The 22,034-nt window shown below is 41.9% G+C and overlaps 1 protein-coding gene across 3 annotated transcripts in view; it reads left to right on the plus strand.

Annotated features, from left to right (window-relative positions):
• Positions 1-22,034, plus strand: part of GLB1L3 (galactosidase beta 1 like 3) — a 46,120-nt gene that overhangs the window by 14,792 nt on the left and 9,294 nt on the right. For 2 of the 3 annotated variants that reach the window (XM_008973251.5, XM_008973255.5), the window contains exons 6-8: positions 915-1,007; positions 4,346-4,427; positions 5,366-5,430. In XM_008973251.5, coding sequence (XP_008971499.4) covers positions 915-1,007; positions 4,346-4,427; positions 5,366-5,430 — 240 coding nt within the window. Of the gene's footprint in view, positions 1-914; positions 1,008-4,345; positions 4,428-5,365; positions 5,431-19,312; positions 19,398-21,418; positions 21,557-22,034 lie in introns of all 3 variants that reach the window. The other variant, XM_008973247.6, reaches the window with a different exon arrangement.

Here is a 22,034-nt window from a genome sequence, read left to right on the forward strand (position 1 = left end):
AGAGCCAGCATTCCTTTGTCCAAGAGGGAGGAACGCACTATAAAGCTGGCCATTTATGCTGTAGGCAGTGGGGACCCCGGGCCTGCTGTATGTTGGGACAAAAAGCTCAGACCTTGGCTTTCCAGCACTCAGGCTGCCTTCTCTGTGGCTGGGCTCCAAGGAGAAGGAAATGCACCAGACTGTGGAAGGACCCTGAAAGAGGATACTCTGAAAAGGCCTTTGAGTTTAGCATAACTAGGTCAATGTTGATGGTCTGGATGGCAGGATGGGCTGGAAGCTTTCCCAAGGGAGTTTGAGGAGTGAGTTAAAAGCAAGAAAGCAGGAGATGTGGGTGTAGATGACCGGTAGCTCTTCTAGGAAGTGTGGCTCTTAATGAGGAGAGTGGGAAGAGGGGAACATTCCTGGGCCTCTGCCCCCATCTTTCTTGATGCGGAGGGTCCTGAGTAAGTTTCCATGATCATGGAGGTCAGCTTGTTGCAAAGGAAGGTCAAAGGCACAGAGGGGAGAGGGGCTGTGCCCAGACCCACGTTCCTGATCAGGCAGTGGAAGGCCGTGGGACCCACACGCAAGTGGTGGCATAAGCCTAAGGCAGGAGGGAGGTGGGAATATGGATGGGATTGGCGTGGAAGCAGGTGCATTTGTAGGTTTGAGGGCTCAAATTTAAGTAGCCAGTGTGAGAAGCAGAGGGAAACCTGGCAGTTACGTACTGCAACGCACTAGGGAAGGCGGCTCCCACAGCAGCCAAGTGACCCAGCAGACTCTAACTCCAGCGCTGGAGCAGAGCGTGCAGACCACAGGGGCCGTGGATCAGAGCCTGCCACACCAGCTGTGCAGCCTTCAGCAGCAAGCCCAGAGACTCCAGGCTTTTGCCCCAAATAGCCTCACTCTTTAACCCTCCTATGCTTGTTTCTCAGTACCACCAGGGAGGCCCTGTCATCGCGGTGCAAGTGGAGAATGAGTATGGCTCATTCAATAAGGATAAAACATACATGCCGTATCTCCACAAGGTAAGAGGGCCTTGGTTTGGCCCCATGTTTACATGCCTCCTTCCTCCTCTGTGCGTTTCTGATTCCTGGATGCATGAGTGATCGGGCTGGACACTGTACATTCTGAGAATGTTGGCCTGTGAACACGGGGTGCTGAGGGGTGCCGGCCCACTGCATAGCTGAAAATTTGCGTATAACTTTTGACTCCCTCAAAATTTAGTCACTAATAGTCTACTGTTGACTGGAAGCCTTACCAATAATAAACAGTTGATTAATGCAGGTTTTGTATATCTATTATATACTGTATTCTTACAGCAAAGTAAGCTTCAGAAAAGAAAATGTTACTAAGAAAATCATAAGGAACAGAAAATGTATTGACTTCTCATTAAGCAGAAATGGATCATGGTAAAGGTCTTTATCCTCATCATCTTCAGGTTCAACAGGCTGAGGGGGAGGAGGAAGAGGTGGAGGAGGAGGAGTTGGTTTTGCTGACTCAGGGGTGGCAGAAGAGGTGGAGGAGGTGGCAGGAGAGGCAGGGGATTGTAACTCGTATTGAAAAAAATCCGAGTATAAGTGGATCCGCACAGTTCAAACCTGTGTTCTTCAGGGTTCAACTGTAGATCAAGTTCATTTTCTGTTGTGAATTTACAGCAGTCAAGACGATCACTATGTACCTAAATAACTTTATTAGAAGACAGAACATGGCATTAAAGCGCTATTCCTTTCTGCTTCCTGTCTCTGTGACCCACGACTCTCATTAAAGCTGGGGCTGGTGAATCTTCCTCCACTGTAAATAATGCTTCAAGAACTTAGTGATGGGACTCTCAGCTTGAAGCTTTCTGGCCTGTAAGATAAACGTCGTCTCTTCTGTCCCTCTTGCTTCTTCACGGAGGGACTGTCAGGCCGGGGAATAACTGCAGTCCTGCCTGCTGTCCTTCCTGGTGGCTCAGCCCCTGCTGGCCCCTGACTTCCCACATTCAGAAAGCTGATGAGAGTTCAGTCTCAACTGAACCCCACCGTGGGCTGTCAAGCAGAGTGCAGGGCTGCAGGGTTGGCCTGAGCCGTTCTGACTCCGCCCTTGCCTCTGCAGCAGTGCCTGTGCGGAGACCTCTGGCTGGAGGCCGGGGCGGGAAGGAGAGGGGTCCCCAGCTGGGCAAAGTGGGGAGGAGGGCGGGGCTGGACTTCATCCACGTGCTGGCTCCCGCCCTATAGCTGTGGCTTCTGGAGGTAGACAAGGTCAGAGAATAATTTCCCTCCCTGTCTTTTCCCAGGGGATGCATGGCTGCCCTGAATCGGTTGTATTCAGCCAGCATTATTTAATCCGTTGTGTTCAGCCAGCATTATTTAACCAGTTGTATTCAGCCAGCATTATTTAATCGGTTGTATTCAGCCAGCATTATTTAACCAGTTGTATTCAGCCAGCATTATTTAATCGGTTGTATTCAGCCAGCATTATTTAACCAGTTGTATTCAGCCAGCATTATTTGTTTTTGATTTTAAAATTTACCGGCTGTGCTCAGTGGCTCATGCCTAGAATCCCAGCACTTTGTGAGGCTGAGGTGGGTGGATCACCTGAGGTCAGGAGTTGTAGACCAGCCTGGCCAATGTGTCAAAACTCTGTCTCTACTAAAAATACAAAAATTAGCTGGGCGTGGTGGTGCACACCTGTAATCGCAGCTACTCAGGAGGCTGAGGCAGGAAAATCACTTGAACCTGGGAGATGGAGGTTGCAGTGAGCCGAGATTATGCCACTGGACTCCAGCCTGGGTGACAGAGTGAGACTCATCCCCTGCCCCCCCCCCCAAAAAAAAAAAGAAAAGAAAAAAAAAGAAAAGAAAAACCATTCAACTCCACTCCCAGGCCCAGGTCTGACTCGATAAGCACAGGAGACGCACAGCCAGGCCCTGGCTATCTGGCCTCGTGACCATGGTTTTTCAGATTAGATGTCCCCATCCCTGCAGCCATGGCAGGCTTCCTTGTTCCCCTTGACAGTGTTCGGCAGCACCTGAGCTTGGTGAATTCCCTGATGGTTCTCGGGACCCCATAGCTGCAGCCTCTCCCCTTCCAGCACAGAGTGGTTCCCTGGTCTTCTTCCTCTTCTTTCAGTGACTTAGATCCTCTTCCAGGGCATTTCCTGGTAAACTCAACCCTTTTTTTCCCTGGAGGCTTTGATCATGGGGTGTCAGAACCCACACTCGACCGATTTTAGGGTCATTCCCCACAAAAATCACCAGGCTGAGACCGAGACAGTGATTTCCCCCAATTTACTAAGTTGCAGAAGGTCAGACTCTGAATTCAAACCCGTGTCTAGCTCCCATCTCACCCAACTGAACCATGCTCTGTTTAGTTTCCGATTTCCTCATATAGTCGTCCCTCAGCATCCATGGAGGATTGATTCCAGGGCCGCTGTGGACACAAAATCGGTCGGTGTTCAAGTTCTTGACATAAAATGGTGTGGCATTTCCCATGCAACCTATGCACATCCTCCCATATGCTTTTTTTTTTTTTTTTTTTTTCCGAGATAGTTTTACTCTGTCACCTAGGCTGGCGTGATCTTGGTTCATTGCAACCTCTACCTCTGGTTTCAAGCAATTCTTGTGACTCAGCCTCCCGAGTAGCTGGAATTACAGGTATGCGTCACCACACCTGGCTAATTAGAGACAGGGTTTCACCATGTTGGCCAAGCTGGTCTCAAACTCTTGACCTCAAGTGATCTGCCTGCCTCGACCTCCCAAAGTGCTGGCATGAGCCACTATGCCTGGCCTCTCCCATGTACTTTAACTTATCTCTAGATTACTTCTAATACCCAATACGATGTAAATGCTACATAAATAGTTGCTATATAGTACTCTTTAGGAAATAATGATGAGAAAAATGCCTGTGCATGTTCAGTACAGATGCAATTAAGAAATATATTTTTGGCCAGGCGTGGTGGCTCATACCTGTAATCTGAGTGCTTTGGGAGTACAAGGCAGGAGGCTCACTTCAGGCCAGGAGTTTGAGACCAGGCTGGGCAACATAGTGAGCCCCCGTTTCTACTAAAGAAAAAAAAATTAGCTGGACATGGTGGCGTGTGCCTGTAGTCCTAGCTGCTCAGGAGGCTGAGGTGGTAAGATGGCTTGAATCCAGGAGTTTAAGGTTATAGTGAGCTATGATCGTGCCACTGCACTCCAGCCCGGGGAAACACAGCAAGACCCTGTCTCTAAAAAAAATTTAAAATTAAAAAAGTAAAAACATATTTCTGACTGTGATTGCAGAATGCATGGATGCAGAACCCATCAATATGGGGAGCTGTATGTATTTCTTTTTTCCCATGGGAATGAGGGAATTGGGTTCATTTTGGTTAATTTTCTCAACAGGCCCTGCTGAGAAGAGGGATTGTGGAGCTTCTCTTGACCTCTGATGGTGAGAAACATGTGCTGAGCGGCCACACCAAAGGAGGTACACATTTAGAGTTAGTTCACAGGAGAACAGGGCTCTCAGCCAGCCGGTATAAATCTTGAACACACTGCAGAGAAAACCAAGTGCATCTCGATACCTCCCTTTCCCGTGTCCACTGGGATGGATCCTGGAGTTCGATGTTCCATGTTACAATAAATGAGGACTCAAGGTCAAGGCTCAGGGCCACTCACGGCTCCCTCTCTTGGCCTTGCTCCTGCCATCTTTAAACACAGCAGCACTGGAGTTCCTCTGTTCTCAGGACGCCTTTCCATCTCCCATAGTTTTTCTGTGGCAAGAAATCTGCATTGGTGCTGCACCTGGCTTGGGATCAGGGCCGTCTCCACTAACTTGGGAAACCACAGGGAGAACCAGAAGATGGGTGTTGTGTCAGGAACCCCGCCTAGATCCGGTTCCATTCCTGGGATCCTACCGCCCAAGGCTCCGTGTGGACACTTAGGAGATCCTAGAGAATTAAGTGGCAGGAAGATTCTGGACGGACTCATCCGATGGCAATAGTGAGGGACGCGCCCGGGAGTGAGCAGGCGAGCGGGGCGAGCTGCTGCCGGCGGCTGCCGTTCTGCCTCCTTAGTAGTGGCTCTTCCAGGGAAGCCTGGCACACTGGAACACGTGCTGAGCTTGGGGCCGGGAAGCCTGCGTCCCGTTTCCAGTCTAATCATGTCAGGGAGCCTTGGCCTGGCTCACTTCTCTGCACAGAGTATGGTTAATTTCAACAGTGGGTGTCCTCGCAAGTGTCAGGGATGTGGCGATGGCCATGGCAGCCCTTTGGATGTGGCAGAGTGGGGTCCAGACAGCATCTCGCCATCCTCACTGCTGAGCATGGGTTCCTCCTGCGTGCGTCCGGGCCGGGGGCGCATTCCTTCCCTTCCCTGACAGCACTTGTCTCATGCCTCAGCTGGGCCTCTCTCTTCTTTATGCAGTGTTGGCCGCCATCAATTTGCAAAAACTTCACCAGGATACTTTCAATCAGCTTCATAAAATCCAGGTAAGACATTTCAGACAGGCAGGGTTTTACAAGTCCTCCTACCATGACCTCCCTTGCCTGTGTAGCTGGTGTTCCGTGAAAACAGGTTTGACAAGAAGACCGCAGGTTTTCACCCTGGGTCCTCGGCAGGTTCCAAGCCATTTTGGGAGTCTTTTGGAATGGGGAAGGAGGAGGGAACCCTGCTTGTGTCACCTCCGCTTGTGGATCACGTCATGGAGATGAGTGGGAAGGGCGAGGGGTGGTGGGAATCAGAGGGAGACAATGTTCCCTTTCCCCGTGAAGAGAGTGCTCAGAGACGGCTATGCGCGTTGCTCACGGAGGCCTCCCAGGGAGTTCTGGTGGGGCTAGCCTTTCCCGCCACAGCTTACATATTATCAGAAGGGATGAGGGTTGTACCTGCACTGATTTAACAGACGTGGATTGAGCGGCTCCCACCTTCTCTCAGTGGGTGACCTCCTGTGACATTATAGAGAAGGACAAGCCACAGCCCAGCCTCCAGGGAGTACCTCTGTCCTTTCTCTGCAGCCTCCAGGGAGTACATCTGTCCTTTCTCCACAGCCTAGCTAGAGTGCGTGCTTCAAGACCAGGCCTGGTCACAGTCTCCTCTGCTTAACACCCTTTCCCGGTTGTCCTTTGTGCCCAGGATGACATGCAGCCCCCACACCTTGGCCGGCTGGGCTGCTGTGAGCCTCTGCCTCCGCTCCCAGCCCTGCTACCCCTCCCCTGAGGGCCTTCCTTCCATTCCCGCACACTGCAGCCCCCCAGGCTAGCCAGACTCTGCAGCTTCAGGGCTCTGCCCCTACCCTCCACCCACATTATAAATAAGACTCATGAAACTTATTTCTTTTTTTCATCAATTTCTTTTTTTTTTTTTTGAGACAGAGTCTCACTCTCGTTGCCCAGGCTGGAGTGCAATGGCATGATCTCGGTTCACTGCAACCTCCGCCTCCTTGGTTCAAGCGATTCTCCTGCCTCAGCCTCCCGGGTAGCTGGGATTACAGGCACCTGCCACCACACCCGGCTAATTTTTGTACTTTTTAGTAGAGATGGGGTTTCACCATGTTGGCCAGGTTGGTCTCAAACTCCTGACCTCAGGTGAGCCACCCACCTTGGCCTCCCAAAGTGCTGGGATTATAGGTGTGAGCCACTGCGCCTGGATTTTCATCAATTTCTATACAGTTTCCAACTCGGTGAAAGGCAGGGGCCCTGCCAGGGCTCTGTGGATCTGTGGCTATCTCTAGTTTTTCAATACCTTTGCTAAGTCTTCTTCCTTTTTGTTCTTTTTTTCTTGTCACTGTCATTTAACAACTTATTTGAAATCTCATTTGTACACCATTAAATTCACCCATTGTCAGCATACAATTCAACATACAGAGTTCCACAACCATCACCAGAATCCAAAATGTTCATTGCATTTAATGCTCATCACAGTTAATCCCGTCTCCAGCCCTGGGCAGCCACCAATCTGCTTTCTAGTTCTATAAATTTACCTTTTCTAGACGTTTCACGTAAGTGGGCTCATGCAGTATTTAGTCTTTTGCATCTGGCTTCTTTCACACAGCGTGGTGTTTCTCTGAGGTCCATTTATGCATGTTGTAGCAGGACTCAGTGCTTCATTTCCTTCAACAGCTGACTGGATTGTGCTTGACTGTCATGTAAGTAAAGTCATAGTCAAACCCAAAGGCCGTCCTGCTTTAGTGTGTTAATACAGTGACTGTGGTTTTTGCATGTTGAACTAGTCTTGCATTCCTGGAATGAATCTCATCTGGTTGTGAGATATTATCATTTTCTATTTTGCCAGATTCAGTTTATTCATATTTTTGTTGAGAATTTTCGCTTCCATGTTTATGAAGGGCATTGGTCTTTGGTTTTCTTTTCTTAAAAGGTATTTGGTTTTAGAATTAGGATAACGCTGGCCTCATAAAATGAATTTGGAAGGATGCTCTCCTTTTCTATTTTCTGGAACAGATAGTGTAGAATTGTTAGCATTTCTTAATATTTGGTAACTTTCATCACTGAAACTATCTGGACCTGAAGTTTTCCTTTTTAGAAGAATTTTAACTTGCAGTTCAATTTCTCTAACAACACAGGAAAATTTAAGTTATTTCTTCTTGGGTGAGTTGTAGTAATTTACATCTTTCAAGGATTTATTCTACTCATTTTATTCTATTCCATCTAAATTTTTGAATTCGTGGACATAGAGTTGTTTGTGATAATCCCTTGTTATCCTCTTAATGTGTTTGTTGTCATAGTGATGGCTCCTCTTTCAGTCCTAATATTGCTAATTTTGTGTATTTATTTTGGTTAGTGTGGCTAGAAGTTTATAATTTTTTTTGATCTTTGCAGAGAATCAGCTTTCGGCTTGATTTTAATTCCCTGTTGTTTTTGTGTCTTCAACTTCCTTGGTTTCTGCTCCGAACTTTTAGCATTTTCTCCCTTCTGCTGCCTTCAGATTGCATTTGTTCTTTCTCTTGGTCTTTCTGGCGGAAATTTAGCTTACTGAGTTGGAACTTTTTTTCTCTTCTAATATAAGCATTTATGCTGTAAATTTCTCTGTATGTACTAGTTTTGCTGCATCTCGCCAATTTTGATGGGCTGTGTTTTCATTGAGTTCAAAACTTCAAAACATTTTTTTAAATTTCCCTTGAGACTTTCTTTATTCCATGCCTCAGTTGGGAGTGTGCTGTTTCATTTTTGAATCTTAGGGGATTTTCCAGCTAGTATTCTATGATTGATTTCTAGTTTAATACTGTTAAGGCCCAAGAACATACTTGTATAATTTCTGTTCTTTTACATTTGTTAAGGTTTGTTTCATGGATCATAATATGGTCATTCTTGGTGAATGCTCCATGTATGTTTGAAAATAATGTGTAGTCATGAAAAAATGCTCACCATCACTGGCCATCAGAGAAATGCAAATCAAAACCACAATGAGATACCATCTCACACCAGTTAGAATGGCAATCATTAAAAAGTCAGGAAACAACAGGTGCTGGAGAGGATGTGGAGAAATAGGAACACTTTTACACTGTTGGTGGGACTGTAAACTAGTTCAACCATTGTGGAAATCAGTGTGGTGATTCCTCAGGGATCTAGAACTAGAAATACCATTTGACCCAGCCATCCCATTACTGGGTATATACCCAAAGGACTATAAATCATGCTGCTATAAAGACACATGCACACGTATGTTTATTGTGGCATTATTCACAATAGCAAAGACTTGGAACCAACCCAAATGTCCAACAATGATAGACTGGATTAAGAAAATGTGGCACATATACACCATGGAATACTATGCAGCCATAAAAAAGGATGAGTTCATGTCCTTTGTAGGGACATGGATGAAATTGGAAAACATCATTCTCAGTAAACTATCACAAGAACAAAAAACCAAACACCGCATATTCTCACTCATAGGTGGGAATTGAACAATGAGAACACATGGACACAGGAAGGGGAACATCACACACTGGGGACTGTTGTGGGGTGGGGGGAGGGGGGAGGGATAGCATTGGGATATGCTAGATGACGAGTTAGTGGGTGCAGCACACCAGCATGGCACATGTATACATATGTAACTAACCTGCACATTGTGCTCATGTACCCTAAAACTTAAAGTATAATAATAATGATAAAACAAACAAACAAACAAGAAAATAATATGTAGTTTACATCTATTTATAAATTCCCATCAGGTCAAGCTAATTGATGATATTGGTCAAGTAATCACTATCCTTACTGATTTTCTGCCTACTCATTCCATCAATTTTTGTGAGAGGAATGTTGACACCTCTAAATATAATCATAGATTGTTTATTTTTCTTTTACACCTATTAGTTTTTGTCTGTTTTGAGGTGCATTCACATTTAGGATTATGATATTTTCTTGGAAGCTTGGCCGCTGTATCATTACGTAATGTCCCTCTCCCTTGTTCTGAACTCTATTTTGATATAAATATAGCAACTGTAGCTTTCTTTTAATTAGTACCTGCATGGCGTATCTTTATCCTTTTGCTTTTTATATACCTTAACATCTGTATTTAAAATGGATTTCTTGTAGATATCATATATTTACATATTGCTTTAAAAAATTCAATTTGACAGTTTTTGTATTTTAAGATAATGTGGCTACATCATTCACATTTAAAGTAGTTATTGATATGGTTTGACTGAAATTTACCTTTTTGCAAATTCTTTTCTTTTTTGTACTTTGTTTCTTTCTTGTTCTTTTTTTCTCCCTTTTCTGGAGCTAATTGATAATTTTTTTATTCCATTTTATCTGTTCTGTAGACTTATTACTTATGTCAGTTTAAAAAACTGTAGCTGTTGACTTAGAATTTAAAATATAGGCCGGGCGCGGTGGCTCACGCCTGTAATCCCAGCACTTTGGGAGGCCGAGGTGGGCGGATCATTTGAGGTCAGGAGTTTGAGACCAGCCTGACCAACACGGTGACACCCCGTCTCTATTAAAATACAAAAATTAGCTGGGCATGGTGGTGGGTGCCTGTAATCCCAGTTACTTGGGAGGCTGAGGCAGGAGAATCGCTTGAACCCACAAGGTGGAGGTAGCAGTGAGCCGAGGTCGTGCCATTGCACTCCAGCCTGGGTGACAGAGGGAGACTCTGTCTCAAAAAAAAAAAAAAAAGAAAGAAAGAGAAAAAAATATATATATATAATTTAAAAATTAACCTGACACGACTAATCATACTGAAGTGTAGGTAGTACTAGGATTGTACAATAGTGTCTTCTTAATTCCCCACTCTAAAGATGTCTCTTCATTATTGTTTCTACTTCCATGGTTTCTGATGAGAAGTCAGTATTAATTCTTATCTTTTTTTTTTGTCTTTTATCCTCTGGCTACCTTTAGAATTTTCTGTTTGTCTTTAGTTTTCAGAAGTTTGAGTGTAATATGCCTAGATGTGGTTTGTTTCTTAAAATTTATCCTGCTTGGTGTTCCAGGAGATTCTTGGATCTGTGGTTTGGTGAAATTTACCAAACATTAAGTAAGAAATAATAATAATTCTACACGATACGTTCCAGAAAATAGAAAAGGAGAGAATACTTCTAAACTCATTTTATGAGGTCAGCATTGTCCTAATTCCAAAACCAAATAAAAACAACTAAAGCAAAGAAAACCAAAGACCAATTTCCCTTATGAACATGGAAGCAAAAATTCTCAACAAAGGATGAGCAAATTGAATCCAGCAATATGTAAAATGATAATACATTACTGATATGGTTTGGCTGTGTCTCCACCCAAATCTCAACTTGAATTGTGTCTCCTAGAATTCCCATGTGTTGTGGGACAGACCCGGTGGGAAGTAATTGAATCATGAGGGCCAGTCTTTCCCGTGCTATTCTCATGATAGTGAATAAGTCTCACGAGATCTGATGGGTTTATCAGGGGTTTCCACTTTTACTTCTTTTTCATTTTCTCTTGCTGCTGGCATGTGGTAAGTGCCTTTCCCCTTCTGCCATGATTCTGAGGCCTCCCCAGCTATGTGGAACTGTAAGTCCAATTAAACCTCTTTTTCTTCCCAGTCTCAGGTATGTCTTTATCTGCAGCATGAAAATGGACTAATACAATTACATCCTAGTGAGATTCATCCCAGGAATGCAAGATGAGGTCATTAATTTTGTAGAATTCTGAGCTGTCACTTATTAGATATTTTCTCTGCTCTCTCACCTTCTGCAATTCAAATCGCACGTACATTAGACCACTTAGTGTGGTCTCACAACTCTTGGATGCTGTTTTCTTTCCCACTGTCATTTTTTCTCTTTACTTTTCAGTTTGCTTAATTTCTACTGACTTATTTTTAAGTTCGTTGATTTATTCCTTATGCCTGTTGAGTTTAGCGATGAACCTATTGAAGAAATTCTTCGTTTCTCTTGCTGTGTTTTTGATTTCTAGTATTTCCATTTGCTTCTTTCTTAGTTTTCATCTTTCAGCCAAAATTATCTATCTGATCTTGCATGCTGTCTTCCTTTTCCATGATAGTCTTAAATATATTAATCATAGTTATTTTGAATTCCTTGTGTGATAGTTACAACATCTGTGTCTTATCTGTTTCTGATGATTGCTTTATCTCTTCCAAGTGTGTTCTTTTCTTGCCTTTTTGTATGTCTCATAATTTTTTATTGAAAACTGCACATCATGCATAGGACATAGATACTGTCTTGGAGATCAGCCTGCCTTTCATTCTGCTAGGCCACGTGGGATTTTGTGTTCCCCTCGTCTGGAGTTAGGCTGGTTGTGGGGTTTGTTGTTGCTGTGTTATCCTTTGTGCATCATGGGCTTCAAATGTTTCTGCTGGTACCTTGTGTCAAGGGCAAGTACTGGTTTGGCAGAGGTTGTTTTCTCTGTGTCTGCATTCCCCTCTGAGTCTCGCCTTTGCATTGAGTCCCACAGAGAATCTGTTGCTTGCGGATCTCTCAGCTATAGTATGTGTTACTTTTTCTCCAGCTTGGTTAGCCTGCTGGTGAGGGAGAAAGGCTTTCCCTGATGTTCTGATTATGCCTTATTGCCAGCAGATGCTGTCTGTGGGTCTGAGGGGCGTGGCCTTTGCAGGTGCTCCTACCCAGCTCTTCTTCTAGTGGCAGATCTGATCCTAGCATGTGTTCCTCCTTTCCCAAGGATAGTGCATCCCCTGCCCCTTTCCCAGATGCGATGGATTTTATCCAGTTAAGCTGTCCTTAAGTGACAGCTTCTGTGCTGTTTCTCAGCTGATTGGGGCTTTTGTTCCCTAGAGAAGATGGGCTGGGAGAAGGTCTGGCAGTGGCGGTGGCTCCCTCCCCTCAGCCAGCACCAGAAAGGAAGCTGTGTTACTTTATGTTAGGGTTGCCATAGCAAAGGACCATAGACTGTGTGGCTTAAACAGCAGATGTTTATTTTCTCACATTCTGGAGACTACATGTCTGAAATCAAGGTGCTGGCAGGGTAGGTTTCTTCTGAGGCCTCTCTCCTTGGCTTGTTGGACGGCTGTCTTCTCCTCCCTGTGTCCTCACATGATCTCTTCTCTGTGTGTGTCTGTGTCCTAATCTCCTCTTCTTATAAGGACACCAGACATATTGGATTAGGGCTCATCCTATTGACCACATATTTTTTTTTTTTATGAGACATAGTCTTGCTCTGTCGCCCAGGCTAGAGTGCAGTGGCGCGAACTCGACTCACTGCAAGCTCCACCTCCTGGGTTCACACCATTCTCCTGCTTCAGCCTCCCGAGTAGCTGGGACTACAGGCGCCCTCCACCACGCCAGGCTAATTTATTTTTGTATTTTTAGTAGAGACGGGGTTTCACCGTGTTAGCCAGGATGGTCTCGATCTCCTGACCTCATGATCCGCCCACCTCGGCCTCCCAAAGTGCTGGGATGACAGGCGTGAGCCACCGCGCCCGGCCCCTATTGACCACATTTTAATCAAGGCGTCCACAGGCTGTTGTCCTCTGAGGCCTCTCCTGATCTTGCAGATGGTCACCTTCTTAACGTGCCCTCGCATGGTCTTTCTGCCGTGAGCATGAGACCCTGGCGTGTCAACATTTCCTCTTCTTATGAGGACCCCGGTGACATGGGACTAAGACCCACACTAGCAGCCTCACTTTTACCTAATTACCTCTTTAAAGGCTCTGTCTCCAAGTACAGTCACATTCTGCAGTACTGAGGGTTAGGCCTTCGTGTGAATTTGGCTGGGGGACGCAATTCAGCCTGCAACAGAGACTTGCCCAGGATTCTCCTGAATCTCCCCTCAGAACAGCTGGTAGACTTGGGGAGTTAAAGCCAGCATGAGGGTGTCAGCCACCATCCGTCTCGGCTCCCTTGACTTCAAACTCTCACGCTGGCCCACACTGTCTTCAGCACTTCTTTAATATGATCTATTTGTGTTGTATTAGAGGATCTAGCCCCAGGTAAGCAAGTGGCTTGGGTCCAGCTTGTTCCTGCAGGCATCAGGTTTTCCATGGATTTTAGGTATTTGGTTGCTCTGTGACCTAGGTTCTCTGATGGACCCAAGAAGCCATGAATTTACAGTTTTTCAAGCTTTGTCCTTGCTGTGAGGATGGGATTTATGTTTTTCCCACTGCTATATCTCTGAGCTGTACTCAGAAGTCTGTTTCCTTCTGAGTAAATGTGGTTGTTACAGTTTTTCTAGGAATATGTCCATTTCACTCAAACTAAAATATAATGGCATATAATTATGCACACTATCTTCTTGTTTTTAATGGCCGTATCATTTGTGCTGGTCTTTCCTTTTCATTTCTGATCTTAATTATTGATTCGTTTTTACTCTGTCTTAACATTCTCATCAGAAGCATGTTGGTTCTTTTCAAAGAACCGATTTTTTTTTTAAGTTGTCTCTATTGCAAATTAATTTCAATTTCACTGCTTCTACCCTTAGGTTTATATTTCCTTTATTTATTTTACTATTTTTGGTTTATTTTGCTGTTCTAATTTCTTGAGGTGGGTAATTAGCCTTCACATTTTATCTGTATGTTTTATTATGAACATTTAAGGAATGGATTTCTCATTAGTTCATGAGTTTTATATTTGGTATATTTGATATACTGTAATTCAGACTAGTGTGAGTATTCAATATGATTGTTTCTTTGGCCTATGAGTATGTTTAGAAGTTAATTTTTAAATTTTCAGACATACGGAGTTTTTCTATTTTTTTCCTTTATTTCGCTGGTCAGAAAACATACTCTACCTTTTCAAACTTTTGTAAATTGTTTTCTTTGATTATTAATTCATGACTTTTTAATATGTTTAATGCCTTCTTATCAATTTTAATCATTACATTGTTGAAGCTTGTAGTGGCTTCTCACTGGCCTGCTGGCAGCACCTTCCACCTGGCTCCTCTCTCCTCTGACGTGACCCCATCAGTCTTTCATAGTTTACTTGGTTTCCAGCCAAATACAATGTCCCAGACTCACCTGATACATTTCCAATCCTCAGCCCAGAAACAGCGATTTCTCCTAAGAACCCTGTTGCTTCTGTAGAATACAAGCTGTGCTTACTATCAAATTGCTGTTACTTCTAAGCATTTTCAGTGTGTAGGGCCAGGATATTGGCATGTTTTAAACGAGGAGAAAACTGTGGTTTCATTGATTTTTAAAAAAATACAAATTTGGAATTATAGAGGTTATATTTAACTTTTCTGATTTATATTTTTATTTTTTCTCTGACTTTGGACATCGTAGTTGATAACAACATTCACAATTTTGTTATTCACTTAATTCTATAATATATTCATAATAGGTTTGAAATAACACTGATAATATTACTGAAAATAAGAAAAATCTAATGATCTTAAAGATTTCTGTGGTTTTTCTTTTATCTTTAAGGTATATCACACAGAGAATGTGTAGTGAAAATTCTATGTAGTAAGGTTACATGGAATAATTTCTTTGTTTTATGTAATTGTTTTACCAACTTGGTGTAGAGTTAGATTCATTTGTTTTCAATTTTTAGGTGTGATTCTTTATTTTTTGTGTTTAATTTTGTTTGTATTTATGTCCTATCAATGGTCAGTTTTGGTAAATGCCCTATGTGTTTGTAATGAATGTATTTTGCGGTACTGGGTGTAGTATTCTGTTTAAGTTCTATGTCGATTTTATTTATTGTGTTATTCTAGTTTTCTATTTCCAATTGATTTTTTTGGCCGGTTGTATTGGTCACTGAAAGAGATGTGTTAATATTTCTATCATAATTGCAGATTTGCATATTTCTACCAGTAGACCTTAGTATTTTACCTGTCCTTTAGCAAGTTTATCAAAGTTTGCTTGATGTATTTTGAGGCTATGTAAATGTGGACTTGTTTTATCTTCATGGACATGAAATTTTATCACTAGGGAGTCATCCTGTTTGTATGCAGTATTGCTTTTTGTCTTAAGGTCACTTTTGTCTGTCATTGATATTGCCATGCCAGACCTCTCTGTTTAATATTTGAATGTGTATCATTTTCTATATCCTCATTTGGGTTTTAATCTTGCTGTAATTCTACATTTTTCTTTAGACATCTCTCTTATTAAAGATCAGAAATTAGTTGAATATTTTTATTTTAGTCTGACACAATTAAACTTTTATTTGGAGCTCTCAGACATTCATATTTCATGTAATTCTTGTTAGACTGAAGTTAAACCTGCCATCTGATTATGTGCCTGCTTTTAAGTGTTTCTTTTCTTTTTCTTTACAATCTTGGCTTCTTTTTATGGATTCGACTATTTAAAAAAATCAATTTCTGTTTTTTCCTATGTCATTCTGGAGTTACAGAGTCTGATTTTATCTTTTAAAAGTCATCCTTGAAATTTTAATGTAAGTACTGAGTCCCCTGCAGTCTAAAGTTCTGCTCTCCGCCTGGATTGTACAAGTGCCTCAGGGCAAGCACTGACTCTGGCCACTCCATCAGATGCATCTTCTGGATTTTTCTTGTATTTGATTTCTATCTTTTTAAAACTCTAAAAATATCATGTATTTGTTTTATACAATCAGTATTCCTTCAGTTTTAGCCCAATATTTATCTTTTTGCTTTTTATTATTTTTCATATCTTGGAGATTCTACTCAGGATCAGTTTTCTTCTGCTTGAAATACATGCTTTAGTGATGTCTGTTTGTGGCAGACTCTCTGTTTCCAGGCTTCAGTCTCTTCCCGGCTCTGAATTCTAATGTGGCAGTTTTCTTTCAGCACACAGTCTGCTGACTTCACTGCTGTGACGGGGAGGGCTTCTGTCAGGCTTTCTTTTCTCCTTTATTACTAAGAATTTTTTGTTTCTTTTTTTGTTTTCTGCAGTTGAACTATGTCTCTTTCTGAGTGTCTTTTTATTTATTATTCCAGTTTGTCGGACTTCTAGAATGTGTGTGTTCCCAGGTAGTAGTTCTTCAAATATTGCTTCTCCTGTGTTGTCTCACTCCTCTCATCCTGGAATTCCAGCTAAATTCATTAAACCTTCTCAAATGTGCTGTGTATCTCTTTAGTTTGTACATTTTTGTCTACTTATGCTGCTATTTGGATACTTTCTTCTGATTTATTTTCATATACACGAATTCTCTTTTCAGCTGTATCTATGGTGATACTGTATTTGATTTAACTTTGTAAAAATCCTCAATGAGAGGGTTCTTCCAAATAACATAGATCATGATTGTTGGAAATTGTGAGTCTTTGATCATATCTTTAAATATGTTAAAAATTTTTTTATTTGGTTTATTCTCTTTAGGGACACAAGTTATGTGTAATGCAAAATTCTTCTGTCTTACTTTCACATCTCCTGCATCCATTTCCTTCTCATTCTTTCTACTCTCTGTTCATTTTAACTGTGCTCACTTTTCACTCCTTTTCTTTTCATGTCCCTCACAATGTTTATTTTCCTTTTAGCTGCTTCCAGTTTGGACTTAATATTTTCTATTTTATCTGCCTTAAAAAAAATCTTTGTTAGGTAATATTTTAGCTCCTTATATTTTCTTATCATGTCTTCCTTGAGTACTTTTAGTTCTCTTTTTATGCTCTCCATTTATAGAGGTGATTGTTTCATTGGGGTTTTTAACTTTATAACAATATTTTTGGGTCACAATTTTGACCTATGCTATAGAAAGTTTTTGGTGTTCCTCCTCTAATTTCTTTCCCTGTTAAAAAAGAAAAAAACTCTTTTTTATTAGAATTTTAAATGTAGATTCTATTGTTGTTTCTTTTTTATTATTACTCGTCTTTGATGGAGATGAGTTCTTATTGGCTCAAGTACTCAAGAGAAGTTGCTGTGAGAGCCCGCATGCGACTGCGCTAACAATGTATCTTAGTGGCATAATAACAATGTATCTTAGTGGCACAATGCTGTAGGCAGGGATGAATTCTTAGCTTTACCCATCTTCGTTTTTGCTTTCTCTCCTCCCAGGGAGCCAGTATAGATGCAGGACTGCTCTCAGATGCCTCACAAGCAGCAACTTCTTCCTCCTTATAGTTCTTATCTGTGATTCTTCCATAATTTTGTCCTAAGCTTCTGATGCACTGAATTATGTAAAGTGCATTCCCTTCACCAGCTTGTGCACCCTATTCTGTAACTGATAATAAATGGTTGGTATTGCACTATAGAGTATGCTTCTTACTTAGGAGAAATTTGTGCTGTTAGTCTTTCCTAAAATCTTCGACAAAGAGCATTCTCTCTCTACGTTTTTTGAACCCCGATAGACCTTCAATGCTTTTGCGCTTCTTCCTCCTCATTTATATTTTGAAGTTTCAGATGACTCTTAGCTTCACAGAGGATGTTGTTTGTGTTTCCATTTCTCAGTCCTTATTTTGATTTGGAAGATTTCCAGGAGGAGAATGTCAAGCCCACAGTACAATTTTAACACCAGAAGTCAGTCTTTCCTCTTGAATACAAATGGAAAATTAAGGATCTGTATTTATTTAATAAAATTTCACAAAGAGAAAATAATTAAATTACAAATAAAGAAGAAAATGGAAATCAGGGAACATGGAGTTAATTCAGGCAACAAAATAGAGTAGCAAAAAGGCTTATTAATATGCATAGAGATATGAATAAGATTATACCTGAACAAGAGTGGGCTGTTAAGTAAGAGGGACAATCAGGGAACCAAAAACAACTCTTTGAAATTAAAAATCTAATATTTGAAATTAAAAATTAAAAATAGAAGTTGGAAGGTAAAGATGATAAAATTCCTTAATATTACTATTAGTATAAGCCCACAAAACATAAAAGAGACAAGATAAACGTCTTATAGGAGTATTGTAGGAGACCCAACATCTTATTAATACTGGTTGTAAAAAGAGTGGACAAAGAGCATGGAGGAAAGGAAATTGCAAATAACATAAGAATTTCCTTTAACTGAAGTATCTATATGTCCAGATGAAAAGTGTACCTCAAATGGTAAGCACAGTAAGTGATGAAAAAGACCTAAATTGTGAAATTAGCATCCTACGGAGAGAAAAACTACAGGTTTACATGCCAAGCAAAAACAATTAGAATGGCATAGGATTATAAAATATTGGATAATAGGAAGCAATGGCATATGCCTTTAAAATTTGAGGCTAAATGAATTTTAACTTAGAATTTTATACCCAATTAATAATTTTAAATATTAATTGTGTTGATAGCCAGACATTTAAGGACTCAGAATATTTATTTTCCACTCATCTTTTCTATGGAAGTGTTTGAAGGATGCAGGAAATGAGAAATGAAACCAAAGTAGAAGAGAACATAGGATCTGGAAAACATCATAATCCAAATCCAGGGAGCAGCTAACAAAAGTCCTAGGTTGACAGCTCTTTGGGCTTAGAGTGAGACCATCTTAGAGCAGCAGCATGCCAGAGGACTCCAGGAGTGCAGCTGAAAATGCATGCTGAGTGGCTGACATATCACCCAGAAGAAGCTCAGCTATGATCTTCCATTTTAATATCCATGGCACAGCAACAGCCAGGCCTACTGTAGAGGAGGTGTCACCTTTTAAAAACAGAATCTACATTATTCAGCAGCACTGAAAATGCTAGGCTACAAGTGGAATGCAGGTGTCAGGCTGAAAGCCTGTGGAATCTGAGTTTCTACATAAGGAATTGCGGTCAGGTCCTTGTGTATCCAAAACCCATTCTTTCAACACCAGCCTTGGGTGAGACAGGGTTGAAATTGCTGATGGTGCTTTCCAGGTATAGTGGGGAGGCACATGAAGCTGGAGACCATGGACATTTAGGAGTGGAGGAACCAGAGCTATGAACGACGGCCAAGGGGTGGGGGAAGAAATACTGGATCAAAAAGGGAAAGCTCTGAATTGGGAAAAAGGAGAAAAGCATGAGTTCCTTAAGTTCTCATCTATTGTATTCAGGTTTTCTGATTTTTCTTTTTTGTTTTTTGCCAGACTTAGTATTTGCTTTGGTTTGTTTTTAGAGAGATAAGCCCCTTCTGATTATGGAATACTGGGTTGGCTGGTTCGACAGATGGGGAGATAAGCACCATGTTAAAGATGCAAAGGGTGAGTGTTTTGCAGTGTTTGACTCCAGGAAGAGATGGCCCCAGGTCCCATGAGAACTCATTCATACAGTTCTCTGCTAATTGATTCACTTGATCAGCCGTAGATATTCATGCAACTTTTTACATACAAGCACTCAGCCAGGCCCTGAGGATGCTCTGGTGGATAGAAATTACATGGTTCCCACCCCCAACAGAGTATAAGTTAGTGAGGTCCACAGATCATTACAGAGTAAAACAATCAACATATAGTTCCATGTTTGGTGGATACTTTGAAGCAAACAAACAGGGTGCAGTGATAGAAAAGACAGAAGAAAGACCTGCCCAGGTAAGGTTAGGTGGTCACCAAAGCTTCTCTGAAAATGTGACATCTCTGAGGAAGGTGGAACATTAATCATCTCTAGCAGTGCATAGGCCCTCTCTATGGCATTGTCAACTAAGCACTAATAATAGTCAGGGGACAACATGCAGCGATAGCCAAGAGCATGGATCTTGGAGCCAAAGAGATCAGGTTTTAATCTCAGCTCTGCAGCGCTAGCCATGGGCTAGCTTCATGCAGGCTTCCTTCATTTTAATTCTCAGTGACCTCATCCAAACGTGAGGATTATCATAAAACCAACCTCATGAGGCTGGTGTGAGGATCAAGTGCTGCCACTTAGAGCAATGCCTGGCAGTCGTTTACTTAATAGGCATTTGTGTCTACAGAAGATATTTTGAAAGAGCTGTTATGAAAACAAGGCCACTTGTATCTGAAGTATAGAAAAACATTGAAAAATACTTGGGAACTGAGAAAAGCCTGTTTTAGGTTGAAAAATAGAAAAAAAGTCAAAAGAAAATGCCACTATTACCACCAATAACACCAACAATAATACCATCACTACCACCAACAATAATGCCAGCAACAATACCACCACCATCATCACATCACCACCACAATCACCATCATCACCAACACCACCACCATCACCATCACCATCATCACCATCACCATCACCACTACCACCACCATCACCACCACCACCATCACCACCATCATCACCACCACCACCATTACCACCACCAACACCACCATCACCACTAACACCACCACCACTACCAAATAAAACTTTTCTGGTCTCTTGTATGGCAGGCACTGTGCCTTTTTTCCACATATATTACCTCATCAATGAATTTTCTCATCAGTCCCATGATATAGCTGGAATTAATACATTCATTTAACAGATCAGGAAGCAGTGGCGTTGAGAAAGAAAATAGGTTGCCCCAGGTCATACAAATAGTAACGAGCACAGCCAGAATTGACTCCCACTCTAAATGACTTTTAACCTTCTTCTTCCCACTGTGGCCAGTGGAGAGATGATTGCAGCTGTTTAAACACAGTACAAAATGGAAGTTTTGTGGCTAAAGATTAAGAGCAACCACTTGTGGACTATGGTGGTGTTTCCAAGTCAGTGTTCCCAGAAACATTTTACTGGAAGGTAGTAATGAGGGTGTACTAATTATATGTATGATTTCAAAAAACTTAAGGAAAATTAGATATTTAAGTGACATGAGAGTTATTAGGTTATTATTTAATAGATGTAGTTTAGAGTCAAATTATGTCAATATTTTGGAAAAAAAATGTTCAAAAATCTCTTGGGATTGACAAGATTCGGTGTCCTACAGTAGTTCTGGCCAATTCTGCCTATTTTTTTGTTGGAATCTTTGTAGAGGTTGAATGATAAAACATTTGCAGTAGGTCTTTAACGTCATCAATAGATTCTTGGAAACTTTAAACAAAATGATGTACAGCATATCCTCATATAATACTGTTTTCTTCAACATTGTTTCATTATAAAATTGAGAGAAAAATTGTTTTTTTATATCATTTTACTTAAAGTCTCAATTCCCAAGAATGTATATAGCTGTGAAGTGAGGAGTTACTGTAACTGATTGTGGAGTGGGGTTGGAAAGGATAAGAGTTTGCCAGAGGCTTCTGTCTCCTCTTAATTTCTAACATTCTCTATGTTCTCATGTTCCCCTTTGCAGAGGTTGAACATGCTGTGTCTGAATTCATCAAATATGAGATCTCCTTCAATGTATATATGTTCCATGGTGGAACCAACTTTGGTTTCATGAACGGGGCCACATATTTCGGGAAGCACTCGGGCATTGTCACCAGCTATGGCAAGTGTCGCTGGTGTAGTAGCCTCTCCAGCATGGGCGGTGCTGGGGCTTTACAGAGGAGGCTCCGGAAGCCTGTTCTGGCACCACTGGGTTCTTGACCTATAATCTATGCTGAGTACTGAAGATTTTCCTATCTATTTTCCTTCCTTCTGTATGTTCGTAATGCCCCAACAGGCTGTCATTGCAGTAGACAGGGCTTTCCGGGACTTAGAGCTCCGCTTCACACATCTGGTATACTGCCCTGTTGGCTTGAACCTCTGAAGAGAGGCAGGGTAGGAACGGTGACTGCTGTAAAGACACAGACCTGCACGGCCGGGCGATACAGACTGAGCAAAGAAAAGAGTACCCGTTGAAGGGGTGTCCACTCTTTTGGCTTCCCTGGGCCACACTGGAAGAAGAAGAATTGTCTTGGGCCACACATGAAATACACTAACACTAATGATAGCTGATGAGCTTAAAAAAAAACCACAAAATGTTT

The sequence above is a fragment of the Pan paniscus genome, chromosome 9, assembly GCF_029289425.2.
Source record: "Pan paniscus chromosome 9, NHGRI_mPanPan1-v2.0_pri, whole genome shotgun sequence".
NCBI lineage: Eukaryota > Metazoa > Chordata > Mammalia > Primates > Hominidae > Pan > Pan paniscus.